A 19,961-nucleotide genomic window follows, 5' to 3' on the forward strand; every position below is an offset into this window, starting at 1 on the left:
TTTAAAAGAAACGGATACTATCCTCGCTTGGTATCACCAAACCGTTGGAAAACCCAAAAGAAAAAGGTCAGAAAGTACGTTAACTGCGAAAGAAGTTCTCTTCTTTTCTTTTTCCCTAGTTTTTTATGTTTATTGAACACTAGCTTTTGCCCGCGGCTTCGCTCGCATTAATTTATCCCCTAGGGGGTGGAATTTATCAAAATCCTTTCTTAGGAAATGCCTAATTCATAGTAGCTTTATGCATGCAAAGTCTCAGCCCGATCGGTTTAAAATTGACAAAGTTTCATACAAATTTTCAGCCCCTATTTTATCCCCTTGGGAGTAGAATTTATCAAATCCTTTCTTAGCGGATGCCTACGTCATAACATCTACCTGCATGCCAAATTTCAGCCCGATCCGTCCAGTGGTTTGGGCTGTGCGTTGATAGATCACTATGTCAGTCATCTTTGAGTTATATATTTTTAGATAATATAACGTATCACCCATTGACATGAGCAGTTACGCTCGTATCACCTTTTTTTTATACTACTATGATGGCAAACAAGCATACGGCCCATCTGATGGTAAATGGTTACCGTAGCCTATGGACGCCTGAAGCCCCTGGGGTGTCACGTGCGCGTTGCCGACCTTTAAGAAACCTTAATATACCCTTAAGAAACCTTAATATTACCTTATTATGTTATCTGTGGTATCACTAATTCCAGGACTAATATTAAGCCAGCTGTACCGGCCAATTTCCGTCATCATCTTTAAACCAGCCTCGAAGCCAAATTGGTTGATGGCAGAATTACACGCACCCAGGCTACACTGTCTGATCCTTCTAGGGCAGGGTAGGCGAACCAATGGCATGTGTGCCATTGACGGCAAACGACATAATCATAAAACATTTTCTTTGTAAAGAAGCTTATTATAAAATCGAAATTATAAATGATAATAATGTTTTTGTAGAAAATATCTAACTTAAAGTTCATAGCGACACAATCATAAAACATTCTCTTTGTAAAGAAGCTTATTATAAAATTGAAGAATTTATAAATGATAATAATGATTTTGTAGAAAATATCTAACTTAAAATTCATAGCGCTGACAATATTATCTGATTGAACAGAGATTAAGTGCGTAGCGGTTTCTATGTTGATTGTCGCATGCCTAATCCTTGTTGTTAATTAAATATAAGTAAATCAATATTTATTTAAAAGAGCAACACAAGTTTCTTGCTTATTCTTCTTGTGATGAATCTGCATTCCGAATAAGCGGTAGAATAAAAAAAACTTGACTATTCAAAAGTGCTTATATTAAGTTTATTTGAATAAAGATTATTTCTATTTCTATTTCAATATTTTGGGCACGTCGTCGATCATAAAACTGTTTGAAGAAGCTGGCTCATGCTATTTCAAAATTATTTTCATCTACCTATGCCTGCGAGTCATTATTTTCAGAGATGAATAACATTAAAAACTCTGTTAGAAACCGTTTGACAGACGAATCCAGTTCAGCATGCATTTTGCTAAGAGTAACATAGTACAAGCCTGACATAAATCATTTGTCATCTAACCTGCAACAACAGAAGTCACACTAATTTTACAGTAATTTAATTTATGCGTGTAATGAAAGCAATCCAAAATGTATCTCTTTTGTTTACTTTATTTCATAGAGAGTTTTGCTAGTATTTATTATTATTATTTTCCAAATAATCAGAAAGTTAAAATTATTTGATGGCGCGTCAATGAATTAAACGTTTTTTGGTAAAAATGGCACGTTGATGCATATCGCTTCGCCTATCCTGTTCTAGGGGATTATATAAATAACTTCTCATTTTTATTTTTCTGATGGTCATATTTACCATTATAGTAGTAACATTGATAAAAATAATGATGATGAATAACAATACTGATGATGAAGTGTGATACGGAGTTACACGTGTAAACGATTTTATGTTCCTCTGATGAATTATATAAACATTCTCATCTTTTCTGTTTTTTCTGATGATGATGATGCCAATACTGATGTGATGTTACTGTTGTTTATATACGCTGGCAGAGTTATACAAATATCGTTTTATTCATTTATGTATCACTATTTAAGTTAATGTACTTTATTAACAATATTATGAGATCTAGCTGTGCCCGCGGTTCAGCTGCGTAAAATTTATAGCCAACATGTAGGATAATATATTTATTAATTTCTACACAATGTCACTAATTTATAGACGTAACATCTGTGCTAGGGAATCTCTGTGTTACAGATGTTATTTCCTACCACAATATATTGTAACATATAAGGTAATGTTTCATTCAAATCCGTTCAGTAGTTTTTGCGTGAAAGAGGTACAAACATCCATCCATATTCACAAACTTTCGCGTTTATAATATTAATAATAGACAGAACCGATTTAATTAGAGAATTATTTTTAAATATTTTTACACGGAGTTTGTGACTACCACAGCACCTTTACACAATGTCACACTTTGGATAGTTTATACAAAGTGTAACATTGCGGTCCACGTTGGAGGTAACGTGTGACGTAAATTAGAGATGATCTCTAATAGAACAGTGACATTTTTTAGAGATCAAGACGATACAAAAAGAGAAATTTTACTTGCAAAGTTTTCAAGTAAAATTTCTTTTTTTTTCAAAGTTTTATTTACCCCGATGTATATACTCTAATTACCTTCTAGGACACCATGTATATATAGATAAAGCAGAATTTTGAATAGGTATAAATTAACATTCCATCTTTCTATATTTCAGGTACCAAAATGAATACCTCAGAAGTCTATATGGTGTCAACGCCAGTAGTTATAACCTGAGACGGTCTAACCTCTAAACTATTAAAAAAGTTGTTATAATAAAGAATCCTATCTGACCAAGTCAAATATATAAAATATATCAAATATACTAGCTACCCCCTAAGAAATAGGGGTTGATGCTAGAAGGGTGAAAATTTAGGGGTGGATATCTCTTACCACTTAGAGGTATAAAAAATAGATAGTAGTCTATTCTCAGACCTATTGAATATGCATATAAAATTTCATAAAAATCGATCAAGCCGTTTGGGAGGAGTATGGTAACTAACATTGTGACACGAGAATTTTATATATAAGATATATATATATATATATATATATTTAATATAAAAATATATAAAGATTAAGAGTAACTTGAATTTCGGAAAACTTAACTGAAGTAACATTTTATCTATGACTAGGGTATGCCTAAATCAAAGCAAGTCTAACGGTCAAAGTTACATTACATAAAAGATTATTCAAATAACCGTACCTTTAATTTAATTTAATCTTAATTTCGCCACCATTACGTGTAAGATCACAAATATTTAGTTTAGAAATTTCATCACCAATAGAGAAGGTCGTAAAGTCATAACGCTTCCAGTAGTGATGATCAGATTTCCGCACTGAATATTTGTGGTCTCACACATGATTAAACTTACCTCTAGTTTTGTCACCATTAACACGAGTGAGACAACAAATGTTTAGTTTGGAAATTTGATCACCTATAGGGAACGTCATAACGCTTCCAGTAGTGATGATCAGATTTCCGCACTGAATGATTGTGGCCTTACACATGTAGTAGCGGAATTAAACTTACCTCTATTTTCGTCACCATTAACACATGTGAGAACACGAAAATTTAGTTTAGAAACTTGATCACTAATAGAGAAAGTCGTAAGGTCATAACGCTTTCAGTAGTGATGATCAGATTTCCGCACTGAATATTTGTGGTCTCACACATGCAAATGGTAGTGGAATTAAACTTACTTCTATTTTTGTGACCATTAACAAGTGTGAGACCACAAATATTTAATTTGGAAATTTGATCACCAATAGGGTAAGGTCGTAACGCTTCCAGTAGCGGGGGTTAAGTTTCCGCACTGAATGTTTGTGGCCTCACACATGGTAATGGTAGCGAAATTTAACTTACTTCTATTACCTCTATTTTCGTCACCAATAGCACGAGTGAGACCACGAAAATTTAGTTTAGAAACTTGATCACTAATAGAGAAGGTCGTAAAGTCATAACGCTTCCAGTAGTGATGATCAGATTTCCGCACTGAACATTTGTGCTCTCACACATGCTAATGGTATCGGAATTAAACAAAATAAATGAAATGTACTTCCACAAAATAACGCCTACTTCCATAAAATCATCATCTCAGCCTGGACGTCCACTGCTGAACAAAGGCCTCCCCCAAATATCTCCACGACGATCGGTCCTGCGCTGCTCGCATCCAATGCCTTCCAGCGATCTTGACCAGATCGTCGGTCCACCTTGCTGGAGGCCTTCCCTCGCTGCGTCTTCCGGTCCGCGGTCGCCACTCGAGGACTTTATTGCCCCAACGGTCATCTGTCCTACGAGCTATGTGCTCTACCCTTCCATAAAATAAATATATTTAATGTTAGATTAAGAAAAAAATGCTATATCCAATGTTAATGTAATTTTAATAGTAAATTTAATTTAATTGAAGACCAAGTATTGTACAGTGTGATTAAACAAATATTTAATAAATTATACGTGTTTAAAAATATTATATTTTTATTAAAATACAGTATATATATATTACAAGGCTCTACTCATTTTCCTGTACAGATACATCGTCAAGAAGTCTACCTATTCGATACATGAAGAAATGTAAATAGAAATAATCTTTATTCAAATAAACTCAACATAAGCACTTTTGAATAAATATTATTTATACATCTATACATATAAATAAAATTGGAGTGTCTGTTTGTAATATTGAAATAACCGTTTTTTACTACATGCATATGAATATAAATATGGTACAATTACCAAAATAACATTTTTTATAATTTTGTCTGTCTGTCTGTCGGTTTGTTTGTTCCGGCTAATGTTTGAAATGGCTGGACCGATTTTGACGGGACTTTTCTGGCAGGTAGCTGATGTAATAAGAAGTAACTCGGGCTACTTTTATTTTGGTTTTATTTTTTATTTCAGAAAAAAAAATATAAAAATAAATTCCACGCGGACGAACTCGCGGGAACTGTTAGTTAGATAATAAAATAGTATGTTATGTATGTATTTACAAAAAAATATCTAAGTATATCTATGAGATGTCTAGTACCACTAATACTCATAACAATAGCTCAGCTTATCTTGAGACTAGATGGCGCTGTATGAATTTCCACGGATACAGTGGATATCTTCAACCAATCTTTCTGTGTCATCAGATTCAAACACAGGTCATTTCTAACCAAATCGGTATACTAAGGCACTAGGCCACAATGCTATTATCATGTTTACATAAAAGCAAATTCGCCTTATCTGTCTGTGAGTGATTTAAGAATGACCTCTGGGTGTCTTTAGTAATTAGTCTGCGTGTGAGTACCACAGTGGTAAGTCTAGCTTTCCATCAAGTACTATATAATTATCATCATCATCTGCTTCTTCCTTATCCCATTTATTTGTGGTCGTCGTAATATGTTTTTCTCTTCCATTCATCTCTGTTCGCGGTTAACTCGTTATTTACTCCCTTTCTCACCATATCATCTATCACACAGTCCGTCCATCTCTTTTTCGGTCTTCCTCTACCCTTATAACCATCCACATTCATATGTAACACCTTCTTTAGGATAAATAGAATTGGAGTGTCTGTTTGTAATATTGTAATAACTGTTTTTACAAAAAAACTGCTTTTAACTGTTTTTTTTTAATGTTATTTTGGTGTATGTATAGTATATATTAATATGCATGTAATATGAATAAATACGATACATACATCAAAATAACATTTTTTACAATTTTTGTCTGTCTGTCTGTTAGTTTCGGCTAATCTCTGAAATGGGCTCTCTCAAAATCGGTCCAGCCATTTCCGAGATTAGCCGATTATTTCAATATTACAAACAGACACTCCAATTTCATTTATATGTGTATTTATGTAACTTTATTAGTTTGTAATAGAGAAACTCAGTAAATACTAAACCGATTTTATTATTGACAAACAAACTGACGACCCACCTGATGGTAAGTGGTCACCGTCGCCTATAGACATGAACAGCACCACAGACATCTTGGTCGGGCCTGGAAAGGATTGCCTCCGTTTAGAACCTAGAACCCGACAAGGGGGGGTAAAAAGAAGTTAGCTCAGTTTTGAGATGTACTTAACCTAGTAGGGATGCGTACAATGGCTAGCTTGCATAAGGTAGAAATAAGGAAAGACTCACAGTTGATGGCTGGGGCGATCTCTTGAAGGCTTGAATTCACTGGAACTAATCCAGAAGCTTGTCTTCCAAAGCTTGACTACACTTTTCACTGCCTAAGGGCTAGCAAACTACAAACTGTTATTAGCTATTTAAATTAATAATTAAATTGAAACACTTCCGCCGTTACCGCATCGCGCCGCAAAGAATATCCAAAAACATAATATTCTTACTTTGACTTGCATTTATATTCTAGAAACCAGTAAATTCGTCCGAAAGTACCCCAATTTCTATAAAACACGCGAAGAAAGGTGTGAAAAATATAATTTACGAGACAGAAATAGGCTCGTTAGCACTACATTCAATTGATCCTCTGGTGTAATCCATAAATATATATAATCACTTACCACTTTCTTTAAAAGAGATAAAATATGATAAAATATTTATAAGTAATCTCGAGACATTGTTGATTAAAAAATGTTATTATACAATTTTAGAATATAAAAATGACATATTGAATTAAATATTATACAATTTTAGTAATTAAATATATACAATTTCAAATTATTAATTATTATTACTATTTTTATTATCATTATTATATATTATATAAAAAATAACTCGTCCTCCTCTCTTCTCTTCCGCTTGTTGTGCCCACCAGGGTCCATAATTAACCTACTTTGAAATGTACCTGTCTATCTATCTACTGTAAAATTATGGAATGCAAAGCTTAAATAAATAAGAAGTTCTGTTGCGTATTGAAAGTGCCTGTGACGTGTAGAGCAGCTGTGAGTTGATGAGGGATAAAAGGTTTCTTGTATTAGCGTATAGATGGCACCACTAGTTTAATATTCGGATACTTGGGAATAAGGAATGCAAGTCAGCACACATCTTTTAGACACCCGCAATGGTCCTTGTGCGTAGCGAGGAGTTAAAATCTTTCCATTAAAATCAAGATCTTTTTTTATTTCACTAAATTTGAATATTATGTACATAACAAAGTATGATCTTGGTAATCATAAACAACATAATAATATCTGTAGGTTAATTATTAAAGTTCAAAACATTACACGGAATGGGTCGAACTACAAAGATAAACGTATCCAGATAAACGCTATGTTTATCACAGAATGCAGAAATGTACTAGAAAATGAATATTACAATAATAATGATGAACAAATTAGGACTTAATTCAAATTCAAAGTCAACATCATTTATTCATGTAGGACATTTTAGCCGCTTATGAACGTCAAGTTTTTACATTATTTTTTTTCCCTACCGTCCACTTCGGTATATAGATCCAATTGAGAAGAACTGGCAAGAAACTCAATTGAATTCCTTTTTTTTAAAAGCCAGTTTATATACAATGTATATTTATATAGATGTCTATATATAACATTAAATGAAAATCCCGTACATGAAAACTATTGCCATGCACGCTCGTCATTCAAGTAATCGTTTAGTGAGTAAGGCTTTGCTCAGTAAATATGATTTAACAGATGTTTTGAATTTATTTAAGGGTAATTCCAATATATCCTTTGGTATCCTTATTGTAAATTTTTATACCTATTTCCATAATAGACCTATTCTAAACGATACTTGCAGACAGCAAATTTGTCTTGAAATCTAGTATTATTATTGAACATATAGGATATTTGAATATATAAATTGAGAAGCAACGGTGAGAATATTTGCCTCTTTGAATTTAATAATTAATAATTATTTAATTGTTAAAATTCAAAGTTATTCAAAATTATGAAATTCTCAATTCTTCTAAAGCCACTAATTTATTTATCGTTAAATCGTATACGATAAAAACGATAAAAAATTACGAAACATGTTCAGAATTATTCATATTATTAATGTCAAAAAAAAAAAAATTTCTTATACAGTCCTAGCTGTTACCGCGACTTCGTCCGTGTGGAGTTAATTTTTTCCAAAATAAAATGGAATGAACTCTTTTCTTGAAGGTATCGATATTGTATCGGTTCGGAAATATCGTAGCCGGAAGAGATTCCGTAATGTGTTTTTTCTTGGCAAAAAGAAGTTTCTTAGATCAATAAAGTTTATTACTATCGTATTCCACGGGTGCTAACACATATTTGATTTATTTAAAACTAGCCGTTCCCGCGACTTCGTCCGCCTGGAAAATAACTTTATTTTTCTAAAATAAAAGTAGCCTAAGTTCTTCCTTCTTACAGCAGCTACCTGCCAAAAAATGTCCCGTCAAAATCGGTCCTGTCATTTCAGAGATTAGCGGGAACAAACAGACAGACAGACAGACGAAAATTGTAAAAAATATAATTTTGGGGTATGTACCGTATTTACATGTGCATGTAGTAAAAAACGGTTATTTCAATATTACAAACAGACACTCCAATTTTACTTATATGTATAGATGTATAGATGATATCAGTAATGATGTATTAAAGTAAAAATGTATTCTAAAGTTAATATTTTCTATATTTCAGACACCATAATGATTATTTCTACAACATTCGCGTTAACTCTGCTCTTAATCGCAGTGAATGCTGCTCCATCCAGTGAGAATGAAGATCTTCTTGTCGTTACTAAAGATTTCTTCTCTGAAGACATAATAAAATATACAAGCACACATGATATTGTTCGACTAGTTGTGCCGCTTAATGGTTTAAACTTTGATGATGATTCCGATAACTTCTCTACAGAAAATGATGATGGGTCGGCTCTTATATTCTTTGTGGAAGCAGATATAGATGACAAAGGCAATAAAGATTACAAAGGCTTGTATGTATTTAAAAAAAATGTTGCAACAAAACTGCTAGAAAATGGCAGAGGCGCAGCCCCGGTTAACGATGATTCGAAAAATGTCTTCTTAGCTGCCACCGATGGTCTTTACGTTTACAATGTTAAGGAAAATAAAGCGGAAAAATATGGAACGCTCAATGATAACATCATTGACATTGAAAAAGAAAATTCAAGTAGTGTATTATACATAATTACAGCGAATCATGAATTGTATAAAGTTACAGAAGAAGGTACTAAGAAAACTAAAGTTGAGGGAGTGGGTGATGCTCAACGAGTAGTATTGGACTATTCTGATAATATCTATTATTATGGAGAAGATAAGCAACCTTATGTAATAAACGCTGAAGGAGTAAAGAAAATCTCAGGATTACCAGAAAATCCTTCATCAGTCACTCTAATAAAACCTCCATTTGTTTTAGACGATTGCGTAGCGTTTGTCTCTGATGATAAAGGTTACTATTTGTATGCAAACGGGACAAGTAGATTCACTGAATTTGTTTTGGAAGCAAAACCCACTGCGTACGGTATAGAGGCTACGCTCGTTCAATATTTCGCATACAATAAACGTATATACGAAATAAATATCGTGGCACTGATATTAGGGGAAATGAAAAATTCTTTAGATCTTGGCTTTCTTAAAGATAAAAAGGAATCCGTTAAATCTCTAGCCACGCGATCGAGAAGTCAATTACATCCATAAATAACTTTCGTTCTTCAATTTTACTTGTTATGTATTGAAATAGTAAATACCATTATTGTATTTTCCTTCAAAAATGCTTGATAAAACACCTTCCAAATTAAAAGATTTTAAAACTACACTCTACCTAATTTCTGTCAATAGCAATCGAATTTAATCAAATTGTTGATTTGCAATGTTATTTTCCAATACTGTGGATTGAAACTCAATTATTATACAAATGTAAATAAAAAAATGCAACAAATTTACGTCAACGTTTTATTCTATGATTTCCATTTGTTCCCAATTCTATTCTTTTAAAGGTATACGTTATTTCATGCAAAAGTACTCATGTATTTGCAGCAGAGGTAACAAAAAATTTAGTCATCGAACAAGCAACACTAGGCTTCGAAGCTATATCCGACCTCTATTTAATGTCTGATGATGTTTTGTTCAGAGACGAAACACATGCCGCAATATAAGTATAGATTGAACAACGGATAGAATTTGATAACCATTAGAGAAAATCGTAACGCGTCCAGTAACGGTGGTCAGGTTATAGCACTAAGTATTGCTAGTCTCACACGTGGATATTGGAATTAAACAAAACAATATAAATAATGAATCCTTACTGCCTTATTATAAATGCGAAAGTAACTCTGTTTGTCTGTCTATCTCGCTTTCAGGCCAAAACTTTTTACCGATTTAAATTAAATTTGATACACAGATAGTCTAGACCCTAAAAAAGGACATAGGCTACTTTTTAACGCGAATAAAGGGTTGTAAGGGGTTGAAAAGGGAGATGAAGGGTAGAATGCAAGTATCATCATTTTTAAAACTAGGATTTTGAAACTTACTTTTAGGCTGTTTATTAAATACTATAAATAAATATGACTAAGTTTGTAAAATTGTTACCCTTAAGGGGGTAAAAAATAAGGGATGAAAGTTTGTATAAAAATCGTCATTTTTGAAGCTATAACGAGGAATCTTTTTTCTTTGCCTTTTTTGGGTTCGATTATTAAATATTTCTTCTATATTTGGTTAAGGTAACTATAACGCAGACGAAGTCGCGGGCACAGCTAGTAATTATATATATGACCAGATTTAGCACATGTAGCTATGGGAATTTATGACCGGATATGCTATAAAACTTTGCCTTCCCATCAACGTCGTGGGAAATATTTAACATTTACAACAAAGAAAAATAAAATAGGTACTGTTATGGACTCAAAACCACTTTTTTACTATTAATAAAAAATGTACATAATTTTGAGTTGTTAATTTTGTCATACGAAAATATGCGATTTTATTTTGCTCTTTTTTTGCAATTTATTTTATATAGTTATCGAGTAGATGCAATAGGTTCTGCACATAAAGAACCGACATACAAACATAATACATACAATATTATCCACCACAGGTATGATAGGCTTCTTAAGAACCAGCAGTTTATGATAATAAGATACACGAAATTTATTTATGCAAGTTTTGTATTGTACCTTGTCGCTTCCAAAATAATATCTTTCTTGCGGTTAGATGCCTTCTTTTCATCTGTTAGTGTGGGATCACTGACAATTAAGTAATTCTTATTTTTACTACCAATAACATTGATGGTTATACAATCGAATACACTCTGCAATGTTACTTTAAAATTTGCTCATACACACGATCTCAGCTCTAGCTCTAGTTATATTTAATAAAAAAAAAAGTGACCGTTTTCTTATTATGGTTGTTAGCGTATGATTATAGGGGCTGTATTTATATACAGGTTTTGTTGTATAAAAGTAGTATATTCATGTAAAAGTATCTTGCAGACATATATAGTTATGTAGAGGAGTATAAAATAAGCAGTAATCAGACGTACAACAGTTTATAAGAATGTCTACAGAAGAAGCCATTTTGTAGTTAGTTTCCCGCGCAAACGCAATGAGCCACAGATGCACAATATGCAAGGCGCGTCATAGCAGTATGCGCAATGGTAATATATATTATCTGTGGTAATACTATGAGTATTAACAATGGTTAACAACAATAAATGTATCAAATCAAAATATCTTTATTCATGTAGGTCTATTACATACTCTTATGATATATACAGACTCTTATGAAATGTCAAATCTACCGTCAGTTCGGAATGATTTCGAGATGAGAAGAACTGACAAGAAACTCAGCTCGTGTTCTTTCAAATCTAATTATACATGTTTACAATAATCCATATTAATTTTAAATTCAAATTTGGGAGAATACATAGACCATTATATAATTATTAATTTGATGTTTCATTTATTTAGGATCACCAATAATTGTTACATACATACAAATTAACTTATTTACATGTAATTGTTTATGATCTAAATGGACAATTACTTATAGCTGAACACAACCTGCAAAGTAACCTACAAAAGTTATATAACAATTCTTAAAAGTACTGTTTCTTTTTTTATTCCTGTACTTATTTTATTAGTTTGTTATATTCTTTCAACAATCTTATCAATTGTTAGTACAAATCTTGAGTTTAGTCTTTGTAATATTAGAACATATTTTCTTTAGCCGTTTCTATTATAGACATAATAATTTTAGTGACATCTTTCGGCCAATCTGATACGACACCAAACATTGATTTTAATAACACCTCCATTACATTAAACTCATAGATTTTACCATTTAATGCTGCAACGAGATATAAAGTAGCATCAACACTGAAAGCTGATGGTTCCTCTCTAATAGAAAAATCCTTTTTTTCACTTGTACCATTAACATATAGTATATACAAGTTACCGTCTCCAAAAAATGGCACGCAATTTTCCATAATGAATGCAGGTCTTAATAATTTTATATCTTTGAAGTCTTCTATCACGCTTGCTATTATATTATGTATACTGCCATCTGATCTAACAATATGTGGCATATGGTCATCACAGGAAACGTAATATATATTATTAGAAGTGTCCAAAACAAATTCTAATGCACAGGTTATTGCTTGCACTCTAGTCTTCACAGTCCCGTTCATTTCGACCTTAAACATCTTATGATCTGAATTTAGAATATAAATAACATCAACACCTTTTGCTTTCTGTATCTGTATGATATCGTCTCTGAAAGGACAAAATCTCTTAGCTGATAACGTTTCAGGATTATATTTGTAAATACCATCTCTCGCACCAAAATATACTGTTTTATCAAGGCTGTAGTCTGCTGTTGAATCTCGACCTCCTTCTAGAATTTCGTAAGCTGCAAATCCTTCTAATACGTAAATACAACTATCTCCTTCTAATCTAGGATCTGATATCGTGAAAAATATGGATGGCGTTTCAGAAGATTCAGTCTGTATGTATTTATTGCCATCCGGTGGTACCAATATTTTAGTAATATTGAACTCGGAAGAAAATATTATTTGTTCATTTCTAAATATTTCATTTTTATTGGGATTTATTTCTTGTTTTGATGAAACAGATGTTATTATAATAAGTATTAATATTAATTCCCACATTGCTTCTGAAATCTGAAGCAAAATTTTATATTATTTATTTTAACGTAACAGAAATAGCTTAAAAGCTTACAACCCATCACATGTAATCTAGGATGCTGGGGCTTTCAGAGCAGTTTTATTACTGGAAATATACAGAAAGTATCAAAGTATCAGTAAGTCAAAAAATTGTTATGACTATTCAATAGTGCTTAAATAAACATTGTGTGTCTCGCTATTGCATAATTAGCCTAAATAGAATAGAATAGAAAATCATTTATTCAAAAAGTTTTTCATAGTCGATTTGGTTTGCAGACAAACTTCTCAAAATTCTATATGGTACTTGTAAACAATAATTTTATTATGTGATTGACGTGTTAATAGGTAACATTGATAAATATAACTTAGCACATCACTGGAGCAAACGTTCATTGAAGAGTGGTATTTCCTCACGCAAACGTCACGGTTCGTATGCGCAGCACCGTTTCCATTAACACACGGCGATATCGTACTTACTTCCGATAATTTATACTTATACACGAGATTCATGCGCTATATTTTTGGATTGCAGTATATTTGGTGTAAAATTAAAAACTCATTTATTGATGTAAGATGAAATATCTTATCTGCTTATAAACGCCAAGTTTTATGTATTAATATTTTACTTTACCGTCCAGTTCAGTATACAGATGCAATTGAGAAGAATTGGCAAGAAACTCAACTGACGAATAGATACTAGAATGTATGAACGTGATGAACACTTTGTTTGTCAGTATTTTTATATGAAGACCATCATAAACTAATGCAAAATAGTAACTGTCACCTATATATATGAGTAGTAATGCGGACATCACGCTATCACGTGATGCCAGTCCGACATACCTTAAGATTTTTAAGGATTTAGATTGTCTCAATATCCTATAATTCCTCTTATACATCTTTTCACCGAATCACAGATTACAAGGCTAGTTGGAGCCCAATTTTGTTTTTTGACACTATTCTAATACTCAATAACTAAAACATGCCGTTTTTTCCTAATGATTTGTCACAGGATGATGCATTTTGCATAACAGCTGCTGCCCACTGATTTTATGTCCAAGGATCTTCTGCGAGGCTACAGTTTCCTGCAAGAAGAGATAGATTCAAGATTCAGCTCTTTACCGTAAGATGAGAGACAGGTACCAACGCAGAACGCAGGCGACTTTATTCAACATATAAGTAAAAACTTATGGCTAATGACAATACAAACTGCCGGGGCCAAAAGAAGAGAAAAAAAAAGTAAAATCTTTTTTAAACCCTATATTTACAATCCCGGACCGTCACAATATATAAACAAAGTTAGATAATATAACAATGGAAACAAACACCAAAGAATACTTCCTTCCTTCCATTGAAAACCAAATATATAGAAGGCAATGACTGTAAATTGAGCATTAAGAGAAAAACGAACAGACACACACAGTCATAAAATGTAAATAATATCCAGGAAGTTTAGAAAAACATACTTTTAAAACAGGGTTAGTAGATATATGTCCTAATTTGATACCAGAACATTGAACTGTGATAAAAGCAGGACGCGGGTAATAATAAACTTGGCAAGATATTATAATCGTACAGTTGACTGAGTGATAGCATATTTACTGGACACAACATCAATATTAATGTGAGTATATAAATAATTACATTTCAATATTCCATAATACACTAGCAGACTAAGGCAATAAAATAATATTGTGACTATAACTTGAGATGTAAAGATAGGCTATTTTCATACGCGTGAGACCGCGGGCACGGCTTGTATGTAATATTAATTAAAAATATACATATAATATATACTAGCAGACCTTCCACGCGTCGCTGTGGCTAAGGTTCTTGAATAAAATAATATTGCGACTATAAATTGAGATGTAAGCTAACCTATCTTTCAAGTTAGATCAAATTGCACACAGTATCAAATCAAATTTGCAATCGGTTCAGTAGTTTAGGAGTCCATCGCGGACAAGCAACTTGATACGAAATTTTTATATATAAAGATATTTATGTTACACATAGATACATATATAATTAGTTATATAATCCGCCTACTTGAAGCTCTATATATTATTTGGCTACATGAACACCAATATAAAGAATGGTGTGATTCACTGTGTTGTACATTTAATAAGAAATCCAATTTTTTAATTTAGTGGATACAATCTGTTAGGGCTGCAACATCTGCAAGACGAGTTATACTACGAGAGAAAAGCATACGGCCCGCCTGATGGCAATCAATAGTCTGGGCATGTCTGTAATTCTAAATCTATTCTATTTATTTCTAAATCTAATCTAATTTTGTACAATGCCGATATCATAAATTTTATGATATCGGCATTGTACAAAATTGGAAGATCGTCAGTTCAAATCTGGTTCGACCAGATTTGAACTGACGATTCGAGACGAAGTCGAAGGCCAATGTAACAATGTGCAAATCAAATTTGCAATCGATTCAGTAATTTAGGAGTCAAAGATATACAACATAGTGTGACAACATAGGGAGATGTATGTAGTGTCTAAAATAGATAGGAAATGACTATATGTATATCCTAAAAGTGTTTAAAATAAATTTTACATTTGTAATATTCCTACATTGTAGATTCCTCCTATTATATTCCAAAAACTATTTATAGAATATCACTACATAGTATAAAATAAAGTCGCTGTCGCTGTCTGTCCGTCCCTATGTATGCTTAAATCTTTAAAACTTCGCAACGAATATTGAAGCGGTTTTTTTTTAATAGATAGAGTGCTTCAAGAGGAAGGTTTATATATATAATACATGTACACCCGTGCGAAGCCGGGGCGAGTAGCCAGTAGTATATAGTCGAATCAACTCAGGATACCTAACACTGATTTAATTTTTATTAAACAAGTAATTTTATATATTAATATGTAAAAATTTGTGGTCATGTTGTTTGTCCGCGATGAACCTAAACTACTGAAGCGATTTCGATGAAATTTTGTATGTATACTCAGTAGGTATCTATTATTTTTATATACCTATGTAATATGGGGAACCCCAAAGATTTTTCTTTATTATATATTTTTTGTTTGTTTATTTTAAAAGATTACCAACTAAGTTTCTTTTACAACATATTAACTTGTACTAAATTCCTTGAATAAAGTTTATTTTAATCTAATCACCAATTTCAATGAAGTCTGCTCTATAGATGTCTCTTTTAGAAAATAAAAAACATATCTGTCTGTCTGTTTGTTCCTGTCAATATCGATAACGGCTGGATCGATTTTAACGGGACTTTCACTAGCAGATAAAATATAGCAAAATTACTACTACTTTTTTTAATTTTAACAAAAAGCAAGGTGAAATTCCAGTCTCACGAAGTTGGGTTATCTCTAGTCAATAATAATAATTGAAAATGTTATTATTTTACAGAATACAACAATGCTGCCGTATCTACTACTGATAGTAATATCATCAGTCACATCAGAGCTTTGTCCCTACGTGTACGACAACCAGTCCTACACGAGGACATCAATACTGACTATAAAAGGCCTACCAACCAACTTAGTTGTCAATCCACACACCAACGACCTCCTTTTCACATTAATTGATCTCGAATCATTACAAAATGACGAAGTCCAAACTAAAATGGACCAATACATACTGAGGAATGGAGAGCCAATCAAAATTGACAATGTAAACGGTCAGGATGCGGCTGTAGATATCAACTACAACAAAGTATATATAGCCAGTGACGATGGCTTAAATGTCCTCAATAAAACTAATAAAGCGAACTTTGTTAGTTTAAAAGATGAAGATATAGTTCAAATATATAAACCCCGCAATAAGGATGAGATTTATGCAGTTATATATCCTGAAAATGAAGTATATATTATAAATCTCAAGAGGAATGAAAAGAAGAAGGTTGATTATGTACCTTGTGCGTATATAATAGCAGTAGATGAAGAAGACAATATTTATTATGAGTGTGATTCGAAATATGTTAAAGTTTTGTTGAAAGATTTCCAAGAGCCTATTGAATTTGTTGGTATCGCTAAGAATACAGCAAGAGCTATTACAGTGGATAGTAATAATAGAGTTATTTTAGCAACCAACGATGGTCTATATCAATTGAGACCTGATAGTGTGATACCTAAGAAGTTGATGCAACTAGACTTTATACCAGCTGGTATTGCTTTTAATGAGGATGATTTGTATATATCTACAAATAGTATAATATACAAGTATAGTCAGACAGAATGTGAATGAAGTGCTAATATAATTTATTGATAAACCAAATAAAGATTACTTTGGCTCGCTTTCAGTTATTTTGTAACCTGTTTTGATTTTAACTGTAGCATGCCTGAAACATTTCTATTTGTAAGATACTTATTTAATCCCAACTAGCAAAATTAGGGACATTAAACTACCAATCGCCCTGAACCCTTCTGTGGTGCGACTCATTGCTTAAAACTGGGACTGCTGCTTGCTGGAACTGGGATAAAGAAATAGGAAACACTAAATCACTGGTGAAATCTGCCAAGATTAGTACATTCTAAAGCACTAATAATAGGCTACTCTAATCAATGCTCTCATAGACTAGTGCTATTGAGTAAAAATAATATTGCAGTGTGAGTAAATCCCTCACTGGACACTGCAAATTAAATAAACACACGACAAACTTAGGCTTATTCTTAACAAAAATCTGCAGATTTTACCAAACTGAAGAAGAAACGCCAGTCATGCATAAACTAAATGTGTCCCTTGGAAAATGTACACGTACCAAAAGTGGTAAGAGATGAAAAAGCAATGTTGTATAACAACCCATTTTAAACCCAAATTAAACAAGCATATGGCTAAACTAGGCCTATGTACGACAAGTATCTGCCGATTCTGCCAAACTGAAGAGGAAACGCCGCTTCACATCCTATGTGGTTGTAGCCCACTCATGCATAAACGAAATATCTCCTTTGGAAAGTTACACTTTATCCTGACGAGATAAAAACCATCGCTCCTAAGAATATCCTTCAATTCTTGTCCTTGACAAGTCTAGGTAGCAAACTTTGAAAAAAGGGCGAGCATAATAGATTAATGTAGGTCGCAGTGCTACAGGTCTAAAGCACTGACAATAGCCTTTCGGCTATTAAATATTTTATTTTTTATATAAATATTAAATATAAATATCATTAAATATTTTTTATATTGAGGGGTTTCACCCCTCAATAAAAAAAATAGAAAAAAAATCAAATTCAAATCAAAGTCGTCTATGTCCCCTATTTTATCTGTAAGCTATGTTTTACTTGTAGGCTAAATATCTCTTTAAAACTGTAAGGCATTACGTCTTAGGCTTCCAGAATGTCAACGCACTATTATACGTACCTTTAGTTCTAGTTCTATATTGTGATGTGATTTCCGTGATGATGATCATGTATTAAGGTTGTGAACAGTATAAAACAAAGTCGCTGTCGCTATCTGTTCCTATGTATGCTTAAATCATTAAAACTAAGTAACGGATTTTGAAGCGGTTTTTTAAATAGGTAGAGTGATTCTAGAAGCAGGTTTATGTATATAATACATGTACATTCGTGCGAAGCCAGGGCTAGTAGCTAATATAAATATAAAATTAACATATACTTACCTTCAGAAAGTACACCACTACCATCTGATGCTCCGATGTCCTATTACATTAGTATTTAGACAGATACTAGTCTAATCAAGTCTAATTCAACGATTATACTCTCCCATAAAATGTAGAACAATTACGTCACAATTATTTTTGCTGTATTATCTATTTTTATACAGGATGTTTCAATCTAATCTGTTTAATTAAACGACGATCTTACTGCGGGTGTTTATTATAGAAGATAATGAAATAATGATGATTTCTGAACCACTGCACTAGTTAAAAACATTATAATATTTTTCCTGCAATTATCATATTAAGCCTTCAAGTCCCTCATACATAAGAAGGTAGTGTTGTTCTATATCATTAGATGAATATGAAGGACTAACTACAAATTTTGAGTCCTATCCTTAAGGACCACAAAAGTATTTTTACCAAATTTCAAATGTACTTTCTAAAGTATATTGTTGTGATTTCTAATACTTCGTAGAAGATTCTTACGGAAGATTTTTTTTTAATTGCGTATTAAATGACAAATTTCAGAAACCTTTCTGACTGTTTATAATATGTATATTAACTTCTTGTGTTTGACAGTACCCGTATTTAGGTCCTTACATATGAAATTGGTGTATTGTCGTACTGGCCACTTTGATCTCAAATATCTCCTCTTTGGTTAGAAATTCCAATTTCAAATTTATACAGTTATTTACGCATGCATTTGCTTTTCCAAAACCGTAATCCATTGGTTTTTTCTTTTAAACACTCAGTTTACAAAATGGAAAACCTAAAATCGCGATATTTACGAGTACGAGTTCCGCCGAGGCACCAGTGCTGCAGAAACGGCTCGAAGGATTAATATATTCTTTATTGCACAGATAATACAAAGATATTATAATTTAGAGACAATGTGAGCAAAGGTGGACTTATCCCTAGAAGAGATCTCTTCCAGTCTATCTAAAACAGTGGGATATGTGGTACTGAGTGGGTAATAACTGATGCAAACAAAAAAATATCAGACGCTAGATACTAAATAAAAAGGACTAATAATGTGTATGGCAGTGGTATCTCTAACAATAGGATGTTGAATATTCATAGCCAAAATCTGAAAATATCTGTCAGGGATAGTTCTAAATTATCTAAGAAAAAAATCATCAGCCTATACCTTCATTATAAACTAAACAGGGCGTATGTTTACAAGCATCGTCGTCACCTGACACAATGGTTGTATGTTTTAT

At 32.5% G+C, this 19,961-nt stretch overlaps 3 protein-coding genes across 3 annotated transcripts; 2 read left to right on the plus strand and 1 right to left on the minus strand.

Annotated features, from left to right (window-relative positions):
• Window positions 1–8,647: 8,647 nt before the first annotated feature.
• On the plus strand, window positions 8,648–9,686 carry LOC131855489 (uncharacterized). Its single transcript, XM_059206768.1, has one exon. The coding sequence runs from the start codon at window positions 8,656–8,658 to the stop codon at window positions 9,661–9,663; it is 1,008 nt and encodes a 335-aa protein (XP_059062751.1). The 5' UTR covers window positions 8,648–8,655; the 3' UTR covers window positions 9,664–9,686.
• A 2,483-nt stretch (window positions 9,687–12,169) lies between these two features.
• Window positions 12,170–13,129, minus strand: LOC131855491 (uncharacterized). Its single transcript, XM_059206769.1, has one exon. The coding sequence runs from the start codon at window positions 13,127–13,129 to the stop codon at window positions 12,170–12,172; it is 960 nt and encodes a 319-aa protein (XP_059062752.1).
• Window positions 13,130–14,663: 1,534 nt separating this feature from the next.
• On the plus strand, window positions 14,664–17,431 carry LOC131855493 (uncharacterized). The gene is made up of 2 exons (XM_059206771.1): window positions 14,664–14,768; window positions 16,536–17,431. Exon 2 carries the CDS (start codon window positions 16,545–16,547, stop codon window positions 17,370–17,372), a length of 828 nt encoding a protein of 275 aa, XP_059062754.1. The 5' UTR covers window positions 14,664–14,768; window positions 16,536–16,544; the 3' UTR covers window positions 17,373–17,431.
• Window positions 17,432–19,961: the final 2,530 nt, after the last annotated feature.

This window comes from Achroia grisella, unplaced genomic scaffold (assembly GCF_030625045.1).
Source record: "Achroia grisella isolate CSIRO2021 unplaced genomic scaffold, CSIRO_AGI_Agris_v1 utg1433, whole genome shotgun sequence".
NCBI lineage: Eukaryota > Metazoa > Arthropoda > Insecta > Lepidoptera > Pyralidae > Achroia > Achroia grisella.